The sequence below is a fragment of the Parasteatoda tepidariorum genome, chromosome 10 (assembly GCF_982258835.1).
Source record: "Parasteatoda tepidariorum strain Cologne lab strain chromosome 10, Ptep-v5.0, whole genome shotgun sequence".
Taxonomy (NCBI): domain Eukaryota; kingdom Metazoa; phylum Arthropoda; class Arachnida; order Araneae; family Theridiidae; genus Parasteatoda; species Parasteatoda tepidariorum.
The window spans coordinates 35734703-35759768 of NC_141764.1; the positions used below are offsets into that span (position 1 = coordinate 35734703).

Consider the following 25066-nt stretch of genomic DNA (forward strand, 5'->3'; position numbering starts at 1 on the left):
AACGGCTTACCGAAAATTCTGGTTTTCAAAATTATAGTTCTTATTATCACACATCTAGTAAAAAATGAAAAAAAAAGACTGAAATTTAAATTTAATCAAATAAATTGTTTTTATGCCATACTTTAAGGTATCATAATGAAATTAACTAAATTATGAAACATTTCCAAAATTTTATCCTTTATTATAAAATCGTATTTTGTTGTTAATTTTATTAAAATCACAGACAAAGTGCTACGGTAAAAATTACCGAGCTTTTAGGTGTTATTAAACAGCCTGAAATATGGTAAATTTTACCATATTCTTTCAGTTTTCACTCTATTTTTTCATCAGTATAATATAAAATCTATAAATTAAGAAATAATCAATTGGTTTTTATATTACGCTTCTCCAATGCTGTTAATTATATCAATATCAATTGAAAAATTATTGATGAGAGAGTGTTTTGAAATTGAAAGTTATCAGAAAAATACTACATTGAGACATTTTAAATTAAGTATTCATTAGTAAAATTCAGCTTTTAATTGAAAAATACTGAAATACATTTGCATGTAGTGCAAGGTAATCATCGATATGCTATAAACGTTGCATGGTTTGAACTAAACAAATGCTTTAGTACTTATTTTTTGTAATATATGAGGATTTTGGAAATATTTGACGCTCACCTTGTAATCTGATATAAGTCTGAAATGAATTTCTCCTTTCAAAAATTATAAAAAAATTATGAATTTATCCTTTATAATGTTAACTATAAATGTGCTCTTAACGTTGCATTAATTGGAGTAGATAAATGCTTCTTAATTTCAAGTACTTATTTTTTGAGACGTATAGGAATTTTTGAAAGATCTCACGCTCACTTTGTAATCTGAAAATAGTTTAAAATGATTTTCTCATCGAAAAAAAATTTAAAAAATACTCAAAATAAAATCCATAGCATAGTTTGAACTAAAAAACTATGTGACTAAAAAATTTTCAGTGTTTACTTCTTCACAACTATGAGTGTTTTTGAAAAATTTGAAAATTGCTTTCTATCTGAAATTAGTTTGAAATGAATTTCTCATTAAAAAAAATTATGAAACAGTCGCAAAGTGTCCTCTATTTTGTTATCGATAAATATGCTCATATTGCTAGTAAAAAAATCATAAAAATTTCATAAATAATAATAAATAAAAATTTCTTCATAAAAATTTTGAGTACTTATTTCTTGAAACATGTTGGTATTTTTAAAAAAAATCTGAATCGACTTTGAGAATCTACTTTGAAATCTGAAGCAAGTTTCAAATGAATTATTCGACGCAAAAAATTTTAAAAAAAATTTAACCATCCAAAAAATTAGCCAATCCTCCATTACGTTAACCATTTATATGCTCTTAATGTGGTATGGTTTAAACTAAACTTCTTAAAAAATTTTAGTATTTATTTCTTCACATATATGGGTATTTTTAAAAAATTTGGCGCTTTCTTTGTACTATGAAACAAGTTTCAAATGAATTACTCATTGGAAGAAGTTACAAAAAATTCACAAAATATACTCTATATGTTAATTGTACATGCTGTTAACGTGGCATTGTTTGAATTGAAAATTGCCTCTTAAAAATCTTGGGTACATATTTCTTCACATCAATGGGTATTTTTGAAAAAGTTGACGTTCACTTTTTAATCTGAAAAAAGAAATGTGTCAAAAAATAAGTACTAAAATTTTTAATCAAGGATCTATTTGCTCTAAGCAATACTATGTTAAGATCATATTTATAGTTAACATATTGGAGGACAATTTGCAAGTTTTTGCAAGTTATACTCTAATTTGGTCGGAAATATCAGTCCATTTATTAATCTATATATTTGATTTGTAGATATCAAAATTGCTGCCTCTGATTTACTCAACATTTCTGGTCCCTTAACTTCTGATTGAATTTTAACTTATGAACAGTGTGTTACTTTTATGTTAAAGTTAACTAACTAAAGTAAATACGGCCTTCAAATAATAGCTGATGTTGACGTATGCGTGTTTAGGCAGAGGGGGTGCGATTGTTCTTGTTTTCCAGTGACGCCATCTATGGACAAGAATTCGACTTCTGTCACACCATACATCACACCCGTTTATAGGGTGGACCCATTCATTCATCCACAGATCGTAATTTTGACCTGAATCAGAGAACGATCGATCTCCAATCCAGTACCCGTATTGATTTGTTATGGGAACATGGAGGACTTTTGCGACTCGGCAGATTTAACGTGCATTAGTCACGTTACTGCACGGGGAGTTTTCGGCCGGCTGGGTTCGAATCCACGAATTCTCGGACATGGGCCCAGCGCAATAATAGCTGATAAAATGATTATTACATAAAAAGTTGTTAAGGATCCATTGTAATTAAAATTAATTGGTTAGCCCTGAAACAATTCATTCATAGCAATTTAAACAGTTTGATAAGAACACACGTTTAGATATTGATTCATCATTATGCTAGAAGACCCTGGATAATGATGAGTTGAACAAAACAGGTCAAAAACGATTTTAAAATATTGTATTTTTGTGGAATGGGATGACAATTGAAATAAAACACGTAAGTAACTGTCTTACAGAATGAAAAAAAAAAGATTTAACTCTAATCCAGTGGGAACTAAAGCTGAAAATCGATATTTAATTTAATGTAAAGCCGAATGTTTTCCTTGATCAAAATAACATTTAGAGGGAAGCACTTGCAAATTATTCAAAGACGGAAGACTAGAAGGGATTATAAAAGACAAAACTCTTTTTTCTTATCCTTCCTGTTCACACAGTGGTACTAAAAACTTCACCCTGTTCATAGCATATTGTAAATGTTGCTTTAAGGCACTTGCATACCTTAGCAAATTCGTCACTTTTACAAATAAGTAGATAAGCTGATTTTCTTATCAATGTCTATCAGAATTTTATCAGTGTTATAAATTGTGGTTTATGGTTTGAGATAAGGTTTATCCCCGATTAAGACATTGGTATTTCGTCAATTAATTAATAATTGCTTATTTACTTAAATTAATTAGTTTTTTTTTATATTGTGATTTGCGGTTTAAAATAAAGCTCGACACTAATTATGATATTGTGTATTTTGTTCAAAATTAAATTATTTTTGTTTACTTAGAGAAAAAAAACTATTATTTTTATTGAAAAATGTAGTTTTTTTTAAATATTTGAAGTTCTTTCTGATGCGATATTATTAATATGCTCCAAAACATATTATGTTTAGTTAATAAAAAAATCTTTTTTTGTATACTTAATTAATTTTTAAAATTGTTATTTAGGGCTTGAAATAAGAAATTATACCCTTTAAGTTTTTGGGGTTTTCGAATTCATTTAAAATTAAATTAGCTTTATTCCTTACTTAATCAAGAAAGTAAATTTATTTAACTAATGTTGAATTATGACTTATTTGAAATTTCATTCTTTATTCAGTTATTGACATATTATTCAACATTAAATTAGATCTGCTCAATTCATTTGCTTTCGTTTTAATTTTATTTTAAAACTACTTTCATTAAATTTTCGTTCAAAAATTAATTTTTATTTTTCTGTTGAAAGATTGTAGCCAAAAGTTTATCCTGCTTTCAGTTCGGCTTAATTTTATTTTCGGTTCATTAATTATTCTAATAATTTTTGCGATTATTTTTTATACTTATTAATTTCAACATGGAAATCAAATGCAGCTTTTTTCCACGTTAAACACTTTTATTTTTACTAATCCTTTCTTTTGAAAAACTTTAGTTTGTCATCAATAATAATTCTCAGATTGAAGGTTTTCTAGTGATTGATTACTTAGATTTAGTTGTGGATAATTACATTTCCTGAAATCATTACTCTCGCAATTTTAATATCATTTATCGTCAGAATTCATAATTTTGAGCCAGCAGATTTTTTTCAATTTTAATCTATAAATTGTAATTATTAATAAAGTATACTTATACATAAATTTTTAAATTTTCAAAAGGATTTGTATTCTTACAAATATGATTTTACGAACATTTCAAAATGACGAACATATTTATACAATAGTACGAATTATTGAGTTCTTAAAATTATTTTTAAAAGATATTTTTAGTTACGTAGATTAACCACATAATAATTATTTTTATGATTTCTTTGTTCCTGAACTTAAGTAAAATATTAGGGTACAAATTTATGAAATTTATTTATTAAAAAAACAGATAGCTCTTAATTTGACTTTTTAGGATAGATTTAAATTAAAAATACAGTTTTGAAGCGATTCCATTAAAATTTTCTGCATTTTTATTAAAAACTATCTGTTTTTTTCCCAAACGCATTGTTTATGAGAAACTTATTTTTAATTTTTCTTAAACTTTATTTAATTTTATATCAATTTTTTTAGTTCTAATAAAATTTAAATTAAAAAACAAACTAGTTTTTTTTGACGAAATTGAAATTTTTTTTGTTGAGATTTTATGCTATTTTCTAAGCTTAAATCAAAAATTAAATTATCATCAAAATTTTACTTTCCTCGTGAATTCAATAATTTCTTATATTTAATTCTTTCTTCAGAAATAGAATTATTTAAAAAATGTTTTCAAGAATTGAACTATTTTTTACTGTTAATCCTTTCTCAGAAATATATTTAATTTAAAAAATTTTTCCTCAAGAATTGAATTATTTTCAAAACTTAATTTTTGTTCCAAAGATTTCTTTGGTTGTTTATTTATTACAAAATAAAGATTGATTTATAAAGATCAAAATTTCGATTTATTAATTTTGCTTGTGCAAAAATAATATTTATTCACTATTCAGTTCAAAATTAATATGCATTTATATATTTCGAATAGTTTATAATGCAAAATTTACTTTCTGAAAACAAATTTAATTTATTAAAATGCTAGCCCAGTTTCAAAGTCATTTAAGCAAGAAAATAAACACATTATTTTAGTACCGTCGCGACAATCGTGAGAATAATTATTCAAAACACATTTTAATGATTTTAACAAGGACTATTCAAGGTCTTTTTAAATATATCACATGAAAGTTGGGGAAGTACAGTTTAAACTAACCGGCTTTACGCCCAGTATATCACTAATGATTCTAGGAAGCAAGAATTAGTGCAACTTAGTGAAAGGTACTTAATTATTCCCGGAAACTTTGAAACCGAACTGTCTACAAACATGTCATACTGCTTGCGATCGGAAATAACCTTGATTTTGACACTTGCTTGATAAGAGAGTGACGTTTGTGTATCAAGCTTTTATATTTTTCCACAAATTATAATTATGATATTGCTTAGATCTATAACTAGAATGATTTAATTATATATTTGAGAAAAGCTTTTATGGAAAATAAATATTTACTCAAATCTATAATATTTGATCGAATAAAATTAGGTCAATCATAACAAATTGACATTTTGTTTGAAAGGAATTGATTGAGGTTTTAATTTAATTAAGAACGGTGAAAGGAAATTCTTGCAAAATTACCATACCGTATGTTAATTACTTTTAAATTGAATTTAATAAAATAAAAATATGTGGTATTTAAATTTGTCATTTGGGAATTTTTCTGTTTACACAGTAACTATACCAGAAATTCTAGTTTTTCAGAATTATACTTCTTATTACCACACATTTAGTAAAAAATACAAAACTGAAAAGTAAATTTAATCAAATAAAAGGTTTTTATGCCATGCTTTATTGTATCATGATACAATTAGCAAATTTTACTGCATTTGTCAAATCTTATCGCACGTTATGAAATTGTATTTTGTTGATATTTTTACCAAAATCACTATCAAAGCACATCAGTAAAAATAACCGAGCTTTTTGATATTCTCATAAAGCCAGAAACACAGTAAATTTTACCATATTTTGCTAATTTTGTTCATACTTTTTTTTATCAGAACGCAGAAAATCGAATAATGAAAGACACTAATAAAATACCTAATAAGTCATCGAATTTAACATTTCCTTAATGGTTTCAAAAGTCCAGATAAGTGGAATTCAAATTACCATAAAAATTTATGCGTATTTGGACGGAGAAATGAATTCTCGTTAAATTGCCGCATTGACGTTTCTAGTTTTAAAAAAAGACGTATTTTTTGTTACTGAAATCGAAATATACGGTATTTGAACCATTTATTTGATAATTAGATTCCTAGCTCTAGATAGCAAAGCTTTAATATCGAAATCAATCACGAATATTTCATTAGTTGAAAATTTTCTTAGTGTATTCATTACTCAAAAACTATATCATGCGAAAAATAACAGACAATTACTTATTGTTTTACTTATATTCAAATAAGTGATGACAAAAAAATTGCACTAAATGTTTGACGCATTCGTTTAACTCAATTTCAAAACATTTATGAACAATACAATCAAATTATAAAATAATTGCAATTCTTTCTATCAAACAAAAATGATCGTACTGAACCGAATCAATCGTAAATTAATGCCTCAAGGGTACTGCTTCTTGGTTGAGTATATCACTGTAGGAACTAACAAGTCTGAATACCATTTAAGTTTATTATTCAAATGAAATCATTAGATTGAATTGTTGATACGCAACATTTTATCTAATGATTGCATATTTCAGATACTAAAGTAATAATGGAAAAAACTTCTCAATAAAGCGTAATAGACTGGTGGTGAATGCTCTTTGTATTTGGGTTACTGCTGCAATTGTTTAGTTTTAAAGTTGCTAATAGTTTTTAAAATTACATTTTTTTGAGTGATGTTGTACGTTAGAATAATTAGGCTTATATTTTTCTGCTCAAACGTAAAAAAAAATCTTGATAAATTTGAAGCGAAAAAACCTGTCTGTAAATTTTTTATTAGCTGATTTACTCTTCTGAAAGAGGATAATATTCTTTGAATGGTCGATAAAATGAAAATAATGTTTTGTTGAATTTTTGTAATATCTATAATAAAATAAAGAGTTCTAGCGCATGTCCCTCTTATGACTCCAGAACGATTGTGAACCGCCCAGAACCCTCCAATCCCAAGAGATGCTAAAAATCCTAAACCCTAAAATCGTCAATTAAATCCTTCAGGAGAGAAAATTTTAAAAAATGCAGCTTTTTCATTGGTTAGATCTAGCGCCATTGATATAAATGAAACTGTAAATAATTTTAAAGGTAGCGACAATGGTGCTTCGTGTTTATAGCTCTCATTAATCAAAAGCGTTGCACGTTCTTAGATATTTAATTACTTTTTATTTGCTATGTTTGATAAATTCAACGATCAATGTGAGCAAGGTAGCATAAGCAGACTACGTCACTAAACTAGTATTCCTTAAGTAATATGAAAACACGTGTTCATCTTTTTTTACATAATTATGCTTTTAAAACGTAAAGATAGTAACCTTTAAAAGGTAAAAAATTGGAATTGTTTTAACTTTTTCAACTGTGCTGGCATATGTTTTTCAGCTTTGTGCTTGATTTCATAGTGTTGTTTAGTACTGATTTATTGATAATTTAAATTCTTTTTACTCCGTAGGGAGGAGTTTTCAATTAGTATTCTACGGTATTCAGCCAGTTAGAAATAAAACTCTCACTTTTAAAGAGTCATTAGTTATTGAGACGCATTTTTTTACTACTGACAATCATTTCGTATTGAATTGACGCGAGTTTTGATGAAACGCAAACTCTCAAATATTTGATGAAGCAATCTTTTCACTCGTGTGTCATCTCTGAGCATTCTGGGAGTTAATGTTGTTTTACAACTACTTTCCCTCACCCGTTTTCTGAAAGTATTACTGTAAAATGCAGTCTCCACTATTAAATTTAACTTTTACTGCTAATTATAAGCGAATAACATTCAAGATCAGCAGTTACCATTTTCTTCGGCTGGGGAACCAAAATGATTGATCTCCATTTGACGTAACCCCAACTTTAAATCAAGTTCATTAATAATTGTCAGCACATTAACCAAATAAAGACCATCTTTTAGGAATCAAAATCTTTTTATTACTTTTTCAAAGTTACTCTCAAAATTAGGTTTTAAGCCAGGTTTTAATTAGGTTTAAAATTAGGTTTTTGGTGCATGTGTTACAGGCGAAGTAAGAAAAGCCGCTATTCTATAGAAGGCCGGACGTTTTCAGATAAAGTATGAAAGATGAAAATTATTACTTACTTTCTGTAGGCATTGCACATAATGCCTAGGCGTTCTATAGAATGACAAATGCTATTTAGGCAAAGTATAAGAAAAGATTATTACAGAATGACGTGCATTCTTCAAAAATGCAAATGTTATTCTGAAAAAATGAATGTGTCATTGAAAAAATTAATGACAAACAAACGTAAAAATTTTGCTTTCTTATTAAGGAAAACAAAATTTTCATATAAAAATCAAGAAATTAAAAACAACCTATTTGTTGCAACGTGATAGGCTTGAATGACATTTTGAATTACATTTCTTTACATTCGAAATGATTCGGAGACATATTTAATACATTACCGTTTTCTCATTTGACATTTTATAGAAAGCTTGGAAATGTGTGAAGCAAGAATCAATTCATACATTGCTGACAAGTTTCAGGCATTCTATATAATGCTTAGACATTCTATATAATGCGGGAATTCAAACTTTGTGGGCAACATATGCATAAACTCACTGAGAAAAAAATATGGTTAAAACTGCCTGAGTATGGTAAAATTTACCGTTTTGGGGGAACGTCAAAATGCTCGATAATTTTTAAAGAAGCACTTTTGTGATTTTGGTAAAATTAACAATAGAATGCAGTTTTATAACCCGAGATAAAATTTGGTGAATGTGGTAAAATTTGGTAATTTTATCATGATATCATAAAGTATGGTATGAAAACCAATTATGCAGTTAAATTTATTTTTAAGTTTTGTACTTTTTATTGAATGTGTGGTAATAAGAAATATAATTTTAAACGCCAGAATTTCCAGTAGACCGTTACCTTATGTACTAAAAAATTACTAAATGAATGACTTAAATATCTTTTATTTTGGTTTTTAATACCACAATTATTACTATTTACCAGAAATTTCATTACCATACAGAATGGTAATTTTACCACTTTTTTTCTTCGTTCTAAAAACGAATGATATAAACTGAATTATGGATTATGTAGAAATGAAAACGAAAAAGAGCTTCTAAAGTTGAGAATAGTTTTCAGACAAATATACATTTCAGCTCCTGAATTTAGCTTTTAATAATTTAGAATATTAAAAGTTCGACCAGAAAGGCTAGTGATATTTGTTATTTATAATTGCATCTCCTTTTCATTAATTTTTTTATAGCTTTTTTTCTTAGCATAATCTTCCCTAACATTTTATACACAAATTACTTCATAAACATAACAAAAATATTAAAGAAATGATGAACTTTTTACGGTAAATAAGTATAATTGCAGGTTTTAAAAATCATAATTTGTTAAATGAGGGCTGACGATACATTGCTTTTAAGCTATGTCGTCTAATACATACATTTTCTCATAATACAAAAAACTTCTTCTAGATATTGAAAATTTTTTGTGAATTGTGAATATTACAAAAGTTCTGTAATTTTAATGCATTTTTCAAATTATAAGTTTTGTGTAAGAGTTCCGTAAAAGTGTCATGTATAGTTTTTTATTGGTTGATTTGAGACGAACCTTTTACGTGAGGTGAATTTATGAGTGTAAGTAGGTCTCACACTTTCTCGTGTTATATTTTACCAGGTGTAAAAAGCAATAGCACGTTCATAAAATTGTACATCATTATAACAATTTCGTCATTAAACTTCAAGCATAAACCAAGTGAGAAAATTTAATACTTCTTTTTAATTTAGAATTTGATTGAATTTAATAATAATTAACTAACAATATGTTATCGAGATTTAAACAAAAGCATTAAAGAACAGAAAGAAAACTTATATCCTTATATTCCTGCATTAAGAAAAAAATTTCTGGTAAAATTACCGTATTGTTTGGTAAAGACATTTCTGATAAAAAAAACAACACAATTCTGGTTTTATGATAGAAAAATATACGTTTATACCATTCACTTGGTAACTTTTCTGCTTATATGGTAACAGTTAATTCGTAAATTCTTGTTTTCAATATTAAGTTCTTATAACCCAACTTTTAGTAAAAAATGCAAAATTAAAAAGTAAATTTAACCAACTAAATGGTTTTTATGTCATGTTCTTGATATCATGGTTTCATGATAAAATTACCAAATTTTATCACAGATTGTAAAACCATATTTTATTGTTAATTTTACCAAAACCATTACCAAAGCGATTCGCTGAAAAATACTGAATTTTTTGGTGTACACATGGAGCCAAAAATGTGGTAAATTTTATCATATTCTAACAGTTTTGACCATGCTTTTTTTTATCAGTTCACAAACATTCTTTATTGGTAAAATGTGCTCCCTAGTTTCAGCCATTATAAATTTTTGTTAGTTTTTATTAAAAATGTAATAAAAAGTAGACACATTAGGTGTCGTTATTGATATTTAAGTGAAGAAACAAGGGACTGAATACACCAAAACCAGTTTTATTGCCAGAAAACGAGAAAATTTAAAAAAGTTTTTTTTAAAACTCCTCGAAGTTTTTCCATACAATTAGACAGATGATTTTAACACATGAATTTGATGCTTCTGTCCCGTCATTCACAATAGCATGTCTTAGGTATTAGGCAGTTTCTTATGTCTCTCAAAATTATCAATTTGCTAACTTCAATGTGCACTTTATTTATTTCAATTTTGACAAAAATTATAATAAACATTGAGAGCACGCATTACAGAACACCTTGCATTTTAGTTTCCAACAATTTAGTATCAAGAAATTCATTCATGCTAATGAAAGTTATTTAGGTTTTGCTTTTTCGTCATTTTTGTTCATTGCATATAGAAATATTTATATCTCAATTTGAAAACTAAATATTTCAAACTAAATAGTTTAGAGCAATTTGTATGAATTTTTATGGATTTTACGGCTATTTGAAATTAGACAAATTGTTTTTTTTTACTCTTCAAAATAGCTTTATTTAAAGTTTATTACGATGCATCGTTGCATCGTTGAAAATTATGCTTATAAATTACGAAGCAATTCAAAAGCACTGTCAAAAATATTTATAACATTCTTTACAAGTATTTCAGCCATATTTGAAAAAGAAAATCTTAATCAAGCATTTTATGTGTAAAACCACCTGAAATAATGGCTTTAAATAATGGCAGAAAAAACGATTTTTACACAGAAAAATGTAGCTAAAAAGAAGGAAAACTCATAAATGCGATAAAATATTTTATTTAAAAAATTTAATTAATTTAGCTTAGTTAATTTTTTTTAAACATTTTTAATTTTTTCACGGAAAATAAGTTGTATCATTTTTAAAAGATTGTGGGTTTTTTTTATAATACTTTTCTTCACATTTGAATCATGAAACGAAATCCGTCAAACTCAAATAATTAGATATTTATGTGCCACAAAACTGTCCGAAATGTTACTTGGATCAAATTTCTTAAGATTCTTATAATTTTTTGCTAAGATTAAAAATTCCAAAAAGCGAGGGTAAATACAGTTATATTTTTATGTAGTCAAACGCATAACATACAAGCAAAAAAAAAAAATTTTATCAGTGGAAAAATTGTACCTAATGTTGTCCAATATGTTGGGCATTGGGTTTTAAGCGAAGAAATGGTAGAAAATGGAGAAAACTTTTTTAACAACTCTGAGTATAAAGAGAGTGTTTTGATAAAGCGTTGAAGAAAGTTGATTGAAAGTTGATGAACGTTGATTATTGTCAAAATTTTTTAAACTGGGGAAAAAGTGTGGGGAAAACTATCACAATATCATACAATTGACCGTGTTTCTGTCTCCATGGAAGCGCCAAAAAGCTTGGTAATTTTTACCGAAAAGCTTTGGTAATGATTATGATAAAATTAATAATACGATAAGGTCTTATAATATGCGATAAAATTTGCTGCATGTGGTAAAATTTTGTAACTTAATCATGATATCTTAGAGCATGGATTCAAAACACATTCTTTGGTTAAATTTATTTTTCTGGTTTGTATTTTTTTCGAATTTTTTGTGAATGAATGGTTTAAATACCGTATATTTTAGTCTTGCTAACCAGAATTATGTTTTTTTTTTTTTGACAGAAATGTCATTACCGAACAGTACGGTAATTATTCCAGATTTCATTTCTCCATGTGTGTTTTCTCAAATCGGCACACTTTAGAGTGTTTGAAAAGGTTAGAAAGGGAAAAAAAAATTTTTATAGTGTTGTTCCGACTCAAAATTTGTGAATTCTAGAACTTTTGTTAAATGCCTCCTTTAATCTGGTGATGAATATAAAAAAGGCATGTCATGAGATGAAAAGTTTCTATTTTATGTTTGTTGTCATTTTAATTTTGTTTTGGTCTTTTTTTTTAATTTTAACACCTTAAAATTATTTTTGCATGTTATGTTAAAATTTTCAATAACTAAATCTTTCACACGTTTTTTATTCAAGAGAACAAAAAAAATAACCTTTTTTTATTTTGCTTTTACATCAAGTATTTTTGCCCTAAATAAGTTTAACCTTTAGTTTTAGAGAACTTATTGGTACAAAATTTAAGTAAATCGAACTTTGATACAAATATGATGCTGTTTCATTAGTTTTTTTTCTGTAAAATCCTCCAAACATAATGCTCCTGGTTTGCATTTTTTCATTTATTTTTTAACAAGAAGTTAATTAAAATATATTTTATTTTTTGCATGCATTTAATCATTATAAGTATGCATTATTAATTATAATTACATGCTCTTATCCTAAAGAATTTTTCTTCAAAGCATTACTTAAAATTAAGAATTTTTCTTACTTATTTATTTTATCTGCCTTTTTCTAACTTAATCCCTCTTTTGATAAAAAAATATGCTCTCAATTAAATATGAATTTAAGAAAATGGATGACAGAAAACTTAAGGAAATATATTAAGAAATGGATTAATGCAAATGCTATAATATGAATTTTATGTATAATACATAATTGGGATCATTTATTTTGGTGACTTCACATGTTTAATGTATTTCAATATCAAATTCTAAATGAAGTGAATGACAAATTTTAAAAATTAATATTTACAGCAATGTGTCAATTTGAATTTTTCAAAATCTTAATATATTATATGTTTTTGAGAACAATAATTTAACGATTAAAGTTTAAGCAAATCAAGCTTCAAAAATGAAATTTTATAACATTACATCAAATTTCTGTTTTAGATGTCAGATGACAAAATGTGCTTTTTCAAGAAGATCTAAAGTAATGGGAAACTATTGCAAATGAAATGATTTCCAAAAACGTAATAAGTATAAAATTTGCAATACTTTCAATACATTTGTAAGGAAAGATTATATTTTTTATGTTGTAGCTGAACTGAGGAAAAAAAAGAAAAATTTCCAGAATATGGTAAAATGTTTTGTGTTTTTAGTTCTATAGGTACAACCAAAATCTTGGTAGTTTTTACCGATTCTCTTAGGCAATGATTTTGGTAAAATTTACAATAAAACATGGTTGTATAATGTGTGATAAAATTTGTAGAGATGATAAAATTTGGCAATTTTTCAGAGCTCGGTATAACAATAAAAACTATTTATTTGGTTCAATTTATATTTCAGTTTTGTATTTTTTGTTAGATGTGTGGCAATAGGAACTATAAATTTGAAAACCAAAATTTCTTCCGGTAAACCGTTACCATATCAACGGAAAAATTACCAAATTAATCATTTAAATACCGCATATTAAGGTTTTTAACACCAGAATCATGAATTTTTTTTACCAGAAATGTAATTACCTTACGAAATGGTAATTTTACTAGAATTTTTTATCCATGTTTCGATGCATTTTTCTTATAATACGCGCATTTTTTATAATAAATTTTTTTTGAAAAACTTGATATAAAGATGAACGATGATAACATTTTTTAAATTAAGAAAAACGAATAATAGTTTCTATAAAGAACTAGATAAAAAAATTAATTTCCAATGTCATGCATGATATTTTTAACTCAATAATATAAAATATTTTAGAGGATTATGCTTATCTATTCCACAGTTTGCAAATTATTTTGTAGAACATTTCATGACATTTATGAAATGAACATGCAGACGCTTAAAGACTATGACATGTTGTGTTAAAATCTTAACATTAATACAAAGGTTAAGCATACATATCATCCACAAAATTTATAATGCTCAGTTAGTGTTTAATCAAAATTAAAATGTGAATAAATTTTAAAATGATTCAATTACAAATAATTACATTAATTTATTTTTAAAATGTATCTTTTACACAATTGTTTGCAGAAAAGCTAAATTTTAGTTTATAATTTTTTTTTTCAAATTACATTCGAGGAGTACACATAAAATTCAGTTCAAAGTCAAATTATACGCGAAAATAAATGTTTTAAAAATTAAAATAAAATATCACTTACTTTTTTCTTAAATATTCATTCATTGTTTATTTTAAAATAGTCCTTGAAATTGGCAATAAAACAAACACACACAGTAAAATAACACAAATATGACAAGTTCACGTATCCTAGTTATTATCAAGACATTGGCACACAAATTATTGAAGTCTTCTCACTCGGGTGTCAAAAAAGTTTTTGAGAGAGTTGGGGAGAAAGTATAGCCATTTTATTCCGAAACTAGTTCGTCACCGTCATGCACCACGACTTTACCTATTTTCATCACCTTTCAATAACTCTGTTCGTTTTCTCCTCTAACAAAAGATTGATTGAATGTAAACAAAAGAAAGTTTTGCTTTCACTTTCATCTTTCTTATTCTTTACAGTTTTTTTTAATTAAATTTAGTGAATATTTCTAAAGCGGAATATTTTTAATTTATTTCAGCTATCTTTTAGTAAAAATTTGTCAAATTAGTTTAAGTTTTTTTTTAGTACTTCAGAATACAAAGAAACTTTGAGAAAAAACATTAATTTTTAAACTTTATTTTATTATGTAATATTAATAATTAAAAGAAAATGCAATTAATTATAAAATTCGTCTATCCAAAGACTGTTCCTAAATTAAGACTGTTCCTATTAGAAAAATAATTTTTAGTAAATATTTATTATTATTTATTATTATTATTTATTATTTTACTTAATAATGGTCGAAAAAATATGTTGAATCATAAGTTATAATATTTTCCCTTGTTTAAGAGAAAATATTTGTACATGCCAGAATACAAAATTTGAGCAATATCGGTCGAATAGTTTTTGAGAAATCGAATTTTAAATGTAATTTTTTTGAAATTCAAATTCGCAGGAAAAAAATTCGAAAAAGAAATTGTATACCTTACAATTCAAAATTTTTTCGATCATTATTAAATAAAATTAAAATAAATATTCACTAAATGTTATTTTTTGCATGAAGTTATCGTTGGATAAACGAATTTTATAATTGTGTGCAAATAATAAAAATAATTGTGTGCTCGTTTAAAAAATTCTCAAGATATAGCGAAATACGCAAAAGGTAAAATTAGCAGTAAGACATCCAAACTTTGGAGTGCTCTAATAGCCAAATTATTGGGACTATATTTGCCAGATTGTAGCTTCCTCTTATATTTCGGGCGTTAGAAAACTGAGTTCGTCGAAAAAAAGTTATATTTATTCAGAGAAATTGCGCTTTTGTTTCAAATTTTGTAAGTTAATTATCGTCTGCACTTAATTAGTACCTTTGAGGTCCCTCCCCCCCTCGAACCATTAAGATTGAGTCTTGAAACGTGAAAATCCGATCATTAGATCAAAAGTTATTCAGGGAGGACTGTTTTTTTATACACTGTACATATCCCACTTTAGATTGTTGCGGGATTTAAATATGATAAAATATTTATGCACATCGTCACACATACTCACTTGTGAATATTATGTATCATAAAACTTTCACTCTTGTTATATGTTAGGAGACTAAACAATATTCTTTAAAAAATCCAGGATCAAATTACGGTATAAAGTACCTGCACTTTGGATGCATCATTATAAAATCTATTTTACCGTTAAATCCATTTATGCCGAAAAATATTATACTGTAAGTTTCACAGTAATATTTATTTAATTAGAGTGATTCAGTGACTTTATTGTAATTATTATTGTAAAAACTACGGTATGTCTGATTTTTTTGTTTTTTACTATGTTCCGAAAAAACTTATTTTACAGAAAAAAGATTTCGGCAAAAAGATTTGATCCGGAAATTTTTACAATGTAGGTATTACACTTAGCGTACTTTTTTTCGTGTTATTAGTTTAGGAACCAAAATACATTGGAACAAAAGCAGCCACGTTTCTATATTCACTTATTTGTTTCCTTATTACTTAAAAGAAATCATAAAAATAATTCTTGAACATTTTATTATTATTCTAATTATCATTATTTTTTATTATTTTTTTTTTAAAACTTTACGAGGAAATGAGCGAGTTCATTTCTTATACAACGTTTCACAGGTCTAAGATTTCATCGTACACATTCCTCAGAATACGTGAATATAAAAACTTCCACGGAAACAAATACGTGCCAACTGGAAACAAATACGTGAATATAAAAGCCGCCACGTTTTTATATTCACGTATTTGTTTCCTTATTACTTAAAAGAAATCATAAAAATAATTTTTGAACTTTTTATTATTATTATAAATATTATTATTTTTTTTAAAAATTTTGCGAAGAAATGAGCGAGTTCATTTCTTATACAACGTTTCACAGGTCTAAGTTTTAATCGTACGCATTCCAAAGCTCTCTAAATGCAACTATTTAATTTTCATTTTTTTATAAATATTATTATTTTTTATTATTTTTTTTTAAAATTTTACGAAGAAATGAGCGAGTTCATTTCTTATACAACGTTTCACAGGTCTAAGATTTCATCGTACACATTCCACAGAATACGTGAATCTAAAAACATCCACGGAAACAAATACGTGCCAACAGGAAAAAAATACGTGAATATAAAAACATCCACGGTAACAAATACGTGCCAACAGGAAACAAATACGTGAATATAAAAACATCCACGGAAACAAATACGTGAATATAAAAACAGCCACGTTTTTATATTCACGTATATGTTTCCTTATTACTTAAAAGAAATCATAAAAACAATTTTTGAACTTTTTATTATTATTATAAATATTATTATTTTTTTTTAAAAATTTTACGAAGAAATGAGCGAGTTCATTTCTTATACAACGTTTCACAGGTCTAAGTTTTAATCGTACGCATTCCAAAGCTCTCTAAATGCAACTATTTAATTTCCATTTTTTTATAAATATATTATTTTATGGGATTATTATACATTAATTTTGTTTTGAATGTGTTGTACAATGTAATTATTTCCTGAAAAAATTTGGTTATAAAGTTATCGCACCCTGAATACAGCATTCGTGAAATCTATTTTTATTGAAAAATTTTAAACCATAATTTTTACAGTAATATTTATTTCATTACTGTATAATTGCGGTATGTCAGATTTTTTAAAAAGAATTTGTCTCATTTTCAAGGCCTGTATGAATTGCCTACATGAATCGCCAATGCTTTGCGATGTAGATAGGTATGGGTTGAATTCACGAGCCTATTCCCAAATAGGCATAAACTTGTAAATCGTGTGTGTCAACATGGATTTCCCATAAAATTCTCTAAAGATTCTATAAGTATCCCCATGAGGTCCAGACTCAAAATTATTCCCTTTACATTTATTCTCCCATTTTATTCACGAAGCATTAAAATAATAGATTGTGTCTCACACTATTTATTTTTATAATTAACTATTTTTATTCTTTTTTCCTTTACTGTAAGTATTATGGATCTCATTTATTTACAAGTAAAATACCTATACTTATTTCGGAATAAAAAATATATGTAACCAATCAAGCGTTAATAAACAACGCTGCGCAATTATACACAAAACTGAAAAGCATATTTCGAGAGAGTTTGGTAAATAATGGTGATTGAGATCAAGCTTTCACGGTAAATATTTTAACTCAGAATTTCAGCCGATTCTCTAATGAATTTGCTGATGGAAAAATATTTTTGTCTTCAGAAATTAGCAGTTTCAGAATCAACTTAAGCAATCTGAAACAACAAACAAAATTACTTTTCTTAAAAAAATATAGAATTAAAAAAAATTTATCTTAAAAAATATAGTAGATGGAAAAACTCGGAGTCATATTTTGAATCAGAGCAAACAATGTGCTCAAAATCAATCAACTTCAACTCGACAAGTAAAAAAAAGTTTACGGCAGAGAAAATTGCTTATTTCAACAATGAACTGTTATGAATCTCCTATTTTGAATCTTATAAAAGAAAAATATCCTATTTGAAGCAAAAACATTTAGATTTTTCAAACAAAAAGAAAAATAATTGTACCTTATAAAATTTAAAGCCATTTTTGTCCGTCCTTGGTTTAGATTATTTAAAGAGGCATTAAAAATAATGATACCCTTTATAAAAATGAAGATTCAGTAAAAGTTCTTTTTAGCAGAGTAATTATTTTTTACCATTATTAAACTATTCATTTGTTCCACAACTCTGTCATTGCTAGATATTGTCACTCATTTAACAATACAAGAAACAAATGAATATTAAAGAACAGTAAGTTTTTACAATTTCACTAATAAAAACAAAACCTGTTTTCCAAAATTAACTTATTCATTAATATTATTGACTTTTCTGAAGTCTTTCAATATAGTATCATTTTATGAAAATAATATATAAATAAAGTGTTTTAATAGTTATCGTTAAAGACTGTTGTAAGATCAAAGAGGCATGGGTAAGAGAATCTTGTCTAGGCTCACACAATAATAGTGACTAACGTAACATTCGTAGATTTTTAGTATGGTTATCTATTAAAATGTACATAAATATTGCCCCATTCTTGAGTACTTACGATCTAAACAGTGATTGTGTATCCAACTTAAACAGAAAGGTGCAATTACTTAGCAGTTATTAATTAATTTTACATAATTAATAATGTGACAAACGAAATATTTTTGCAATTATAGCAGGTTTACATTACTTTTGTCAGCTATATTTCTCTGAAATTATGTATTAAAATATACATAAATAAAAACAATATTGCCCCATTCTTGAGTATTTATGATCTAAACAGTGATTGTGTATCCAATTAAAGCAAAAAGGTGCATTTTTTAGTAGTTATTAATTAATTCTCCGCAATTAATAATATGACAAACGAAATATTTTTGCAATTATAGCAGGCTTACATTACTTTTGTCAGCTATATTTCTCTGAAATTATGTATTAAAATGTACATAAATAAAAACAATATTGCCCCATTCTTGAGTATTTATGATCTAAACAGCGATTGTGTATCCATTTAAAGCAAAAAGATGCATTTTTTAGAAGTTATTAATTAATTCTCCACTATTAATAATGTGACAAGCGAAATATTTTTGCAATTATAGCAGGTTTACATTACTTTTGTCAGCTATATTTCTCTGAAATTATGTATTAAAATGTACATAAATAAAAACAATATTGCCCCATTCTTGAGTATTTATGATCTAAACAGTGATTGTGTATCCAACTAAAGCAAAAAGGTGCTATTTCTTAGTAGTTATTAATTAATTCTCCACTATTAATAATGTGACAAACGATATATTTTTGCAATTATAGCAGGCTTACATTACTTTTGTCAGCTATATTTCTCTGAAATTATGTATTAAAATGTACATAAATAAAAACAATATTGCCCCATTCTTGAGTATTTATGATCTAAACAGCGATTGTGTATCCATTTAAAGCAAAAAGATGCATTTTTTAGAAGTTATTAATTAATTCTCCACTATTAATAATGTGACAAGCGAAATATTTTTGCAATTATAGCAGGTTTACATTACTTTTGTCAGCTATATTTCTCTGAAATTATGTATTAAAATGTACATAAATAAAAACAATATTGCCCCATTCTTGAGTATTTATGATCTAAACAGCGATTGTGTATCCATTTAAAGCAAAAAGATGCATTTTTTAGAAGTTATTAATTAATTCTCCACTATTAATAATGTGACAAGCGAAATATTTTTGCAATTATAGCAGGCTTACATTACTTTTGTCAGCTATATTTCTCTGAAATTATGTATTGAAATGTACATAAATAAAAACAATATTGCCCCATTCTTGAGTATTTATGATCTAAACAGTGATTGTGTATCCAACTAAAGCAAAAAGGTGCTATTTCTTAGTAGTTATTAATTAATTCTCCACTATTAATAATGTGACAAACGATATATTTTTGCAATTATAGCAGGCTTACATTACTTTTGTCAGCTATATTTCTCTGAAATTATGTATTAAAATGTACATAAATAAAAACAATATTGCCCCATTCTTGAGTATTTATGATCTAAACAGCGATTGTGTATCCATTTAAAGCAAAAAGATGCATTTTTTAGAAGTTATTAATTAATTCTCCACTATTAATAATGTGACAAGCGAAATATTTTTGCAATTATAGCAGGCTTACATTACTTTTGTCAGCTATATTTCTCTGAAATTATGTATTAAAATGTACATAAATAAAAACAATATTGCCCCATTCTTGAGTATTTATGATCTAAACAGCGATTGTGTATCCATTTAAAGCAAAAAGATGCATTTTTTAGAAGTTATTAATTAATTCTCCACTATTAATAATGTGACAAGCGAAATATTTTTGCAATTATAGCAGGCTTACATTACTTTTGTCAGCTATATTTCTCTGAAATTATGTATTAAAATGTACATAAATAAAAACAATATTGCCCCATTCTTGAGTATTTATGATCTAAACAGTGATTGTGTATCCAACTAAAGCAAAAAGGTGCTATTTCTTAGTAGTTATTAATTAATTCTCCACTATTAATAATGTGACAAACGATATATTTTTGCAATTATAGCAGGCTTACATTACTTTTGTCAGCTATATTTCTCTGAAATTATGTATTAAAATGTACATAAATAAAAACAATATTGCCCCATTCTTGAGTATTTATGATCTAAACAGCGATTGTGTATCCATTTAAAGCAAAAAGATGCATTTTTTAGAAGTTATTAATTAATTCTCCACTATTAATAATGTGACAAGCGAAATATTTTTGCAATTATAGCAGGTTTACATTACTTTTGTCAGCTATATTTCTCTGAAATTATGTATTAAAATGTACATAAATAAAAACAATATCGCCCCATTCTTGAGTATTTATGATCTAAACAGCGATTGTGTATCCATTTAAAGCAAAAAGATGCATTTTTTAGAAGTTATTAATTAATTTTCCACTATTAATAATGTGACAAGCGAAATATTTTTGCAATTATAGCAGGCTTACATTACTTTTGTCAGCTATATTTCTCTGAAATTATGTATTAAAATGTACATAAATAAAAACAATATTGCCCCATTCTTGAGTATTTATGATCTAAACAGTGATTGTGTATCCAACTAAAGCAAAAAGGTGCTATTTCTTAGTAGTTATTAATTAATTCTCCACTATTAATAATGTGACAAACGATATATTTTTGCAATTATAGCAGGCTTACATTACTTTTGTCAGCTATATTTCTCTGAAATTAAGTATTAAAATGTACATAAATAAAAACAATATTGCCCCATTCTTGAGTATTTATGATCTAAACAGCGATTGTGTATCCATTTAAAGCAAAAAGATGCATTTTTTAGAAGTTATTAATTAATTCTCCACTATTAATAATGTGACAAGCGAAATATTTTTGCAATTATAGCAGGCTTACATTACTTTTGTCAGCTATATTTCTCTGAAATTATGTATTAAAATGTACATAAATAAAAACAATATTGCCCCATTCTTGAGTATTTATGATCTAAACAGTGATTGTGTATCCAACTAAAGCAAAAAGGTGCTATTTCTTAGTAGTTATTAATTAATTCTCCACTATTAATAATGTGACAAACGATATATTTTTGCAATTATAGCAGGCTTACATTACTTTTGTCAGCTATATTTCTCTGAAATTAAGTATTAAAATGTACATAAATAAAAACAATATTGCCCCATTCTTGAGTATTTATGATCTAAACAGCGATTGTGTATCCATTTAAAGCAAAAAGATGCATTTTTTAGAAGTTATTAATTAATTCTCCACTATTAATAATGTCACAAGCGAAATATTTTTGCAATTATAGCAGGCTTACATTACTTTTGTCAGCTATATTTCTCTGAAATTATGTATTAAAATGTACATAAATAAAAACAATATTGCCCCATTCTTGAGTATTTATGATCTAAACAGTGATTGTGTATCCAACTAAAGCAAAAAGGTGCTATTTCTTAGCAGTTATTAATTAATTCTCCACTATTAATAATGTGACAAACGATATATTTTTGCAATTATAGCAGGCTTACATTACTTTTGTCAGCTATATTTCTCTGAAATTATGTATTAAAATGTACATAAATAAAAACAATATTGCCCCATTCTTGAGTATTTATGATCTAAACAGCGATTGTGTATCCATTTAAAGCAAAAAGATGCATTTTTTAGAAGTTATTAATTAATTCTCCACTATTAATAATGTGACAAGCGAAATATTTTTGCAATTATAGCAGGCTTACATTACTTTTGTCAGCTATATTTCTCTGAAATTATGTATTAAAATGTACATAAATAAAAACAATATTGCCCCATTCTTGAGTATTTATGATCTAAACAGTGATTGTGTATCCAACTAAAGCAAAAAGGTGCTATTTCTTAGTAGTTATTAATTAATTCTCCACTATTAATAATGTGACAAACGATATATTTTTGCAATTATAGCAGGTTTACATTACTTTTGTCAGCTATATTTCTCTGAAATTATGTATTAAAATGTACATAAATAAAAACAATATTGCCCCATTCTTGAGTATTTATGATCTAAACAGCGATTGTGTATCCATTTAAAGCAAAAAGATGCATTTTTTAGAAGTTATTAATTAATTCTCCACTATTAATAATGTGACAAGCGAAATATTTTTGCAATTATAGCAGGTTTACATTACTTTTGTCAGCTATATTTCTCTGAAATTATGTATTAAAATGTACATAAATAAAAACAATATTGCCCCATTCTTGAGTATTTATGATCTAAACAGCAATTGTGTATCCATTTAAAGCAAAAAGATGCATTTTTTAGAAGTTATTAATTAATTCTCCACTATTAATAATGTGACAAGCGTTATATTTTTGCAATTATAGCAGGCTTACATTACTTTTGTCAGCTATATTTCTCTGAAATTATGTATTAAAATGTACATAAATAAAAACAATATTGCCCCATTCTTGAGTATTTATGATCTAAACAGCGATTGTGTATCCATTTAAAGCAAAAAGATGCATTTTTTAGAAGTTATTAATTAATTCTCCACTATTAATAATGTGACAAGCGAAGTATTTTTGCAATTATAGCAGGCTTACATTACTTTTGTCAGCTATATTTCTCTGAAATTATGTATTAAAATGTACATAAATAAAAACAATATTGCCCCATTCTTGAGTATTTATGATCTAAACAGTGATTGTGTATCCAACTAAAGCAAAAAGGTGCTATTTCTTAGTAGTTATTAATTAATTCTCCACTATTAATAATGTGACAAACGATATATTTTTGCAATTATAGCAGGTTTACATTACTTTTGTCAGCTATATTTCTCTGAAATTATGTATTAAAATGTACATAAATAAAAACAATATTGCCCCATTCTTGAGTATTTATGATCTAAACAGCGATTGTGTATCCATTTAAAGCAAAAAGATGCATTTTTTAGAAGTTATTAATTAATTCTCCACTATTAATAATGTGACAAGCGAAATATTTTTGCAATTATAGCAGGTTTACATTACTTTTGTCAGCTATATTTCTCTGAAATTATGTATTAAAATGTACATAAATAAAAATAATATTGCCCCATTCTTGAGTATTTATGATCTAAACAGCGATTGTGTATCCATTTAAAGCAAAAAGATGAATTTTTTAGAAGTTATTAATTAATTCTCCACAATTACTAATGTGACAAGCGAAATATTTTTGCAATTATAGCAGGCTTACATTACTTTCGTCAGCTATATTTCTCTGAAAGTTCGAGTAATATTTGAGTTTTATTAGTATCATAACCTTGGTTGTATAGTTTACTTAAAGAAAAATACATCAAGAAATTAAAAGAAAAATATTCTTGCAAAGTTTGAACTTTTTCTTTTTTTTTTTAAAAAGGGTATGATTAATGTAAAAAAAATCAGCTACGACTAATTTTTTTCACAGCAGGCACTGAACAGGTTCTTCATCTCGGAAGATGCCGGAAGTGTTATACCTATATTTTGTGTACCTATATTTTGAGCTTTAGGAATTGGACTCATAAAATTTATATAAGTGTAACATAACTTACTTCTTTAAAATTCAAAAATAAAATTACTTCAATGAATTTTGAAGATTGTGGTCCTTACAACTGCGTCCTGAAAGTAAATAGTGAGCAATAGAGAGTAAATTGTGAGCAATCTATCTATTCTTTTCCAATTAAAATAATACTTCCGTCACAATTTCAAAATATTTGCGACAATGCGGCCATTTTTTGTTAGTTTTGTGACACGTTGTCATTCTTATGATTACATAAGTAGCTAAGATAACATTAACTTTTTGGGTTACGTTAATGCACGTAAAATGTCACTAAACATGAGGCATATTTTCCGATTATTGTTATTATTATTTTATTTAATATTTTATGAAAACTGGAGTAAGAATTAGTACAATTTCGAAAAACATTGATAGAAAATTCAGTATGGATGCTATACACCATGCAAATTTATAATTGTTTTTATTTCTAACTTCTTGAAAAAAATTTGATGTTAAAATAACTTAGTAGAAAATAGTTTTATATTTTAAACATTTTTAGAATGAAATTTTTCAGCTATTTTTCTCTTTCATTATTACGAAATAATCATGATTGTTGAAGTAGATTAATGTAGTTGATTAAGTGATTGATTGTTAATTAATATAGTAGATCATGTAGTAGATTAGTAGAAAATGTAAGTCCATAAGTTCAGTTTGTTTTTTCGATTAAAACTGTTATAAACAGTAAAAACAGAAGTTTTTTAAA

The 25066-nt window shown here is 26.3% G+C and overlaps 1 protein-coding gene across 1 annotated transcript in view; it reads right to left on the reverse strand.

Moving 5' to 3' along the window:
• Positions 1–14675, reverse strand: part of LOC107449056 (immunomodulatory peroxidase) — a 57431-nt gene extending 42756 nt beyond the window's left edge. Inside the window, exon 1 of the mRNA XM_016064464.4 lies at positions 14403–14675. Within this exon, the coding sequence (XP_015919950.1) occupies positions 14403–14425 (23 nt within the window). The 5' untranslated portion in view covers positions 14426–14675. The remainder of the gene's footprint in view (positions 1–14402) is intronic.
• Between the last annotated feature and the right edge of the window lie 10391 nt (positions 14676–25066).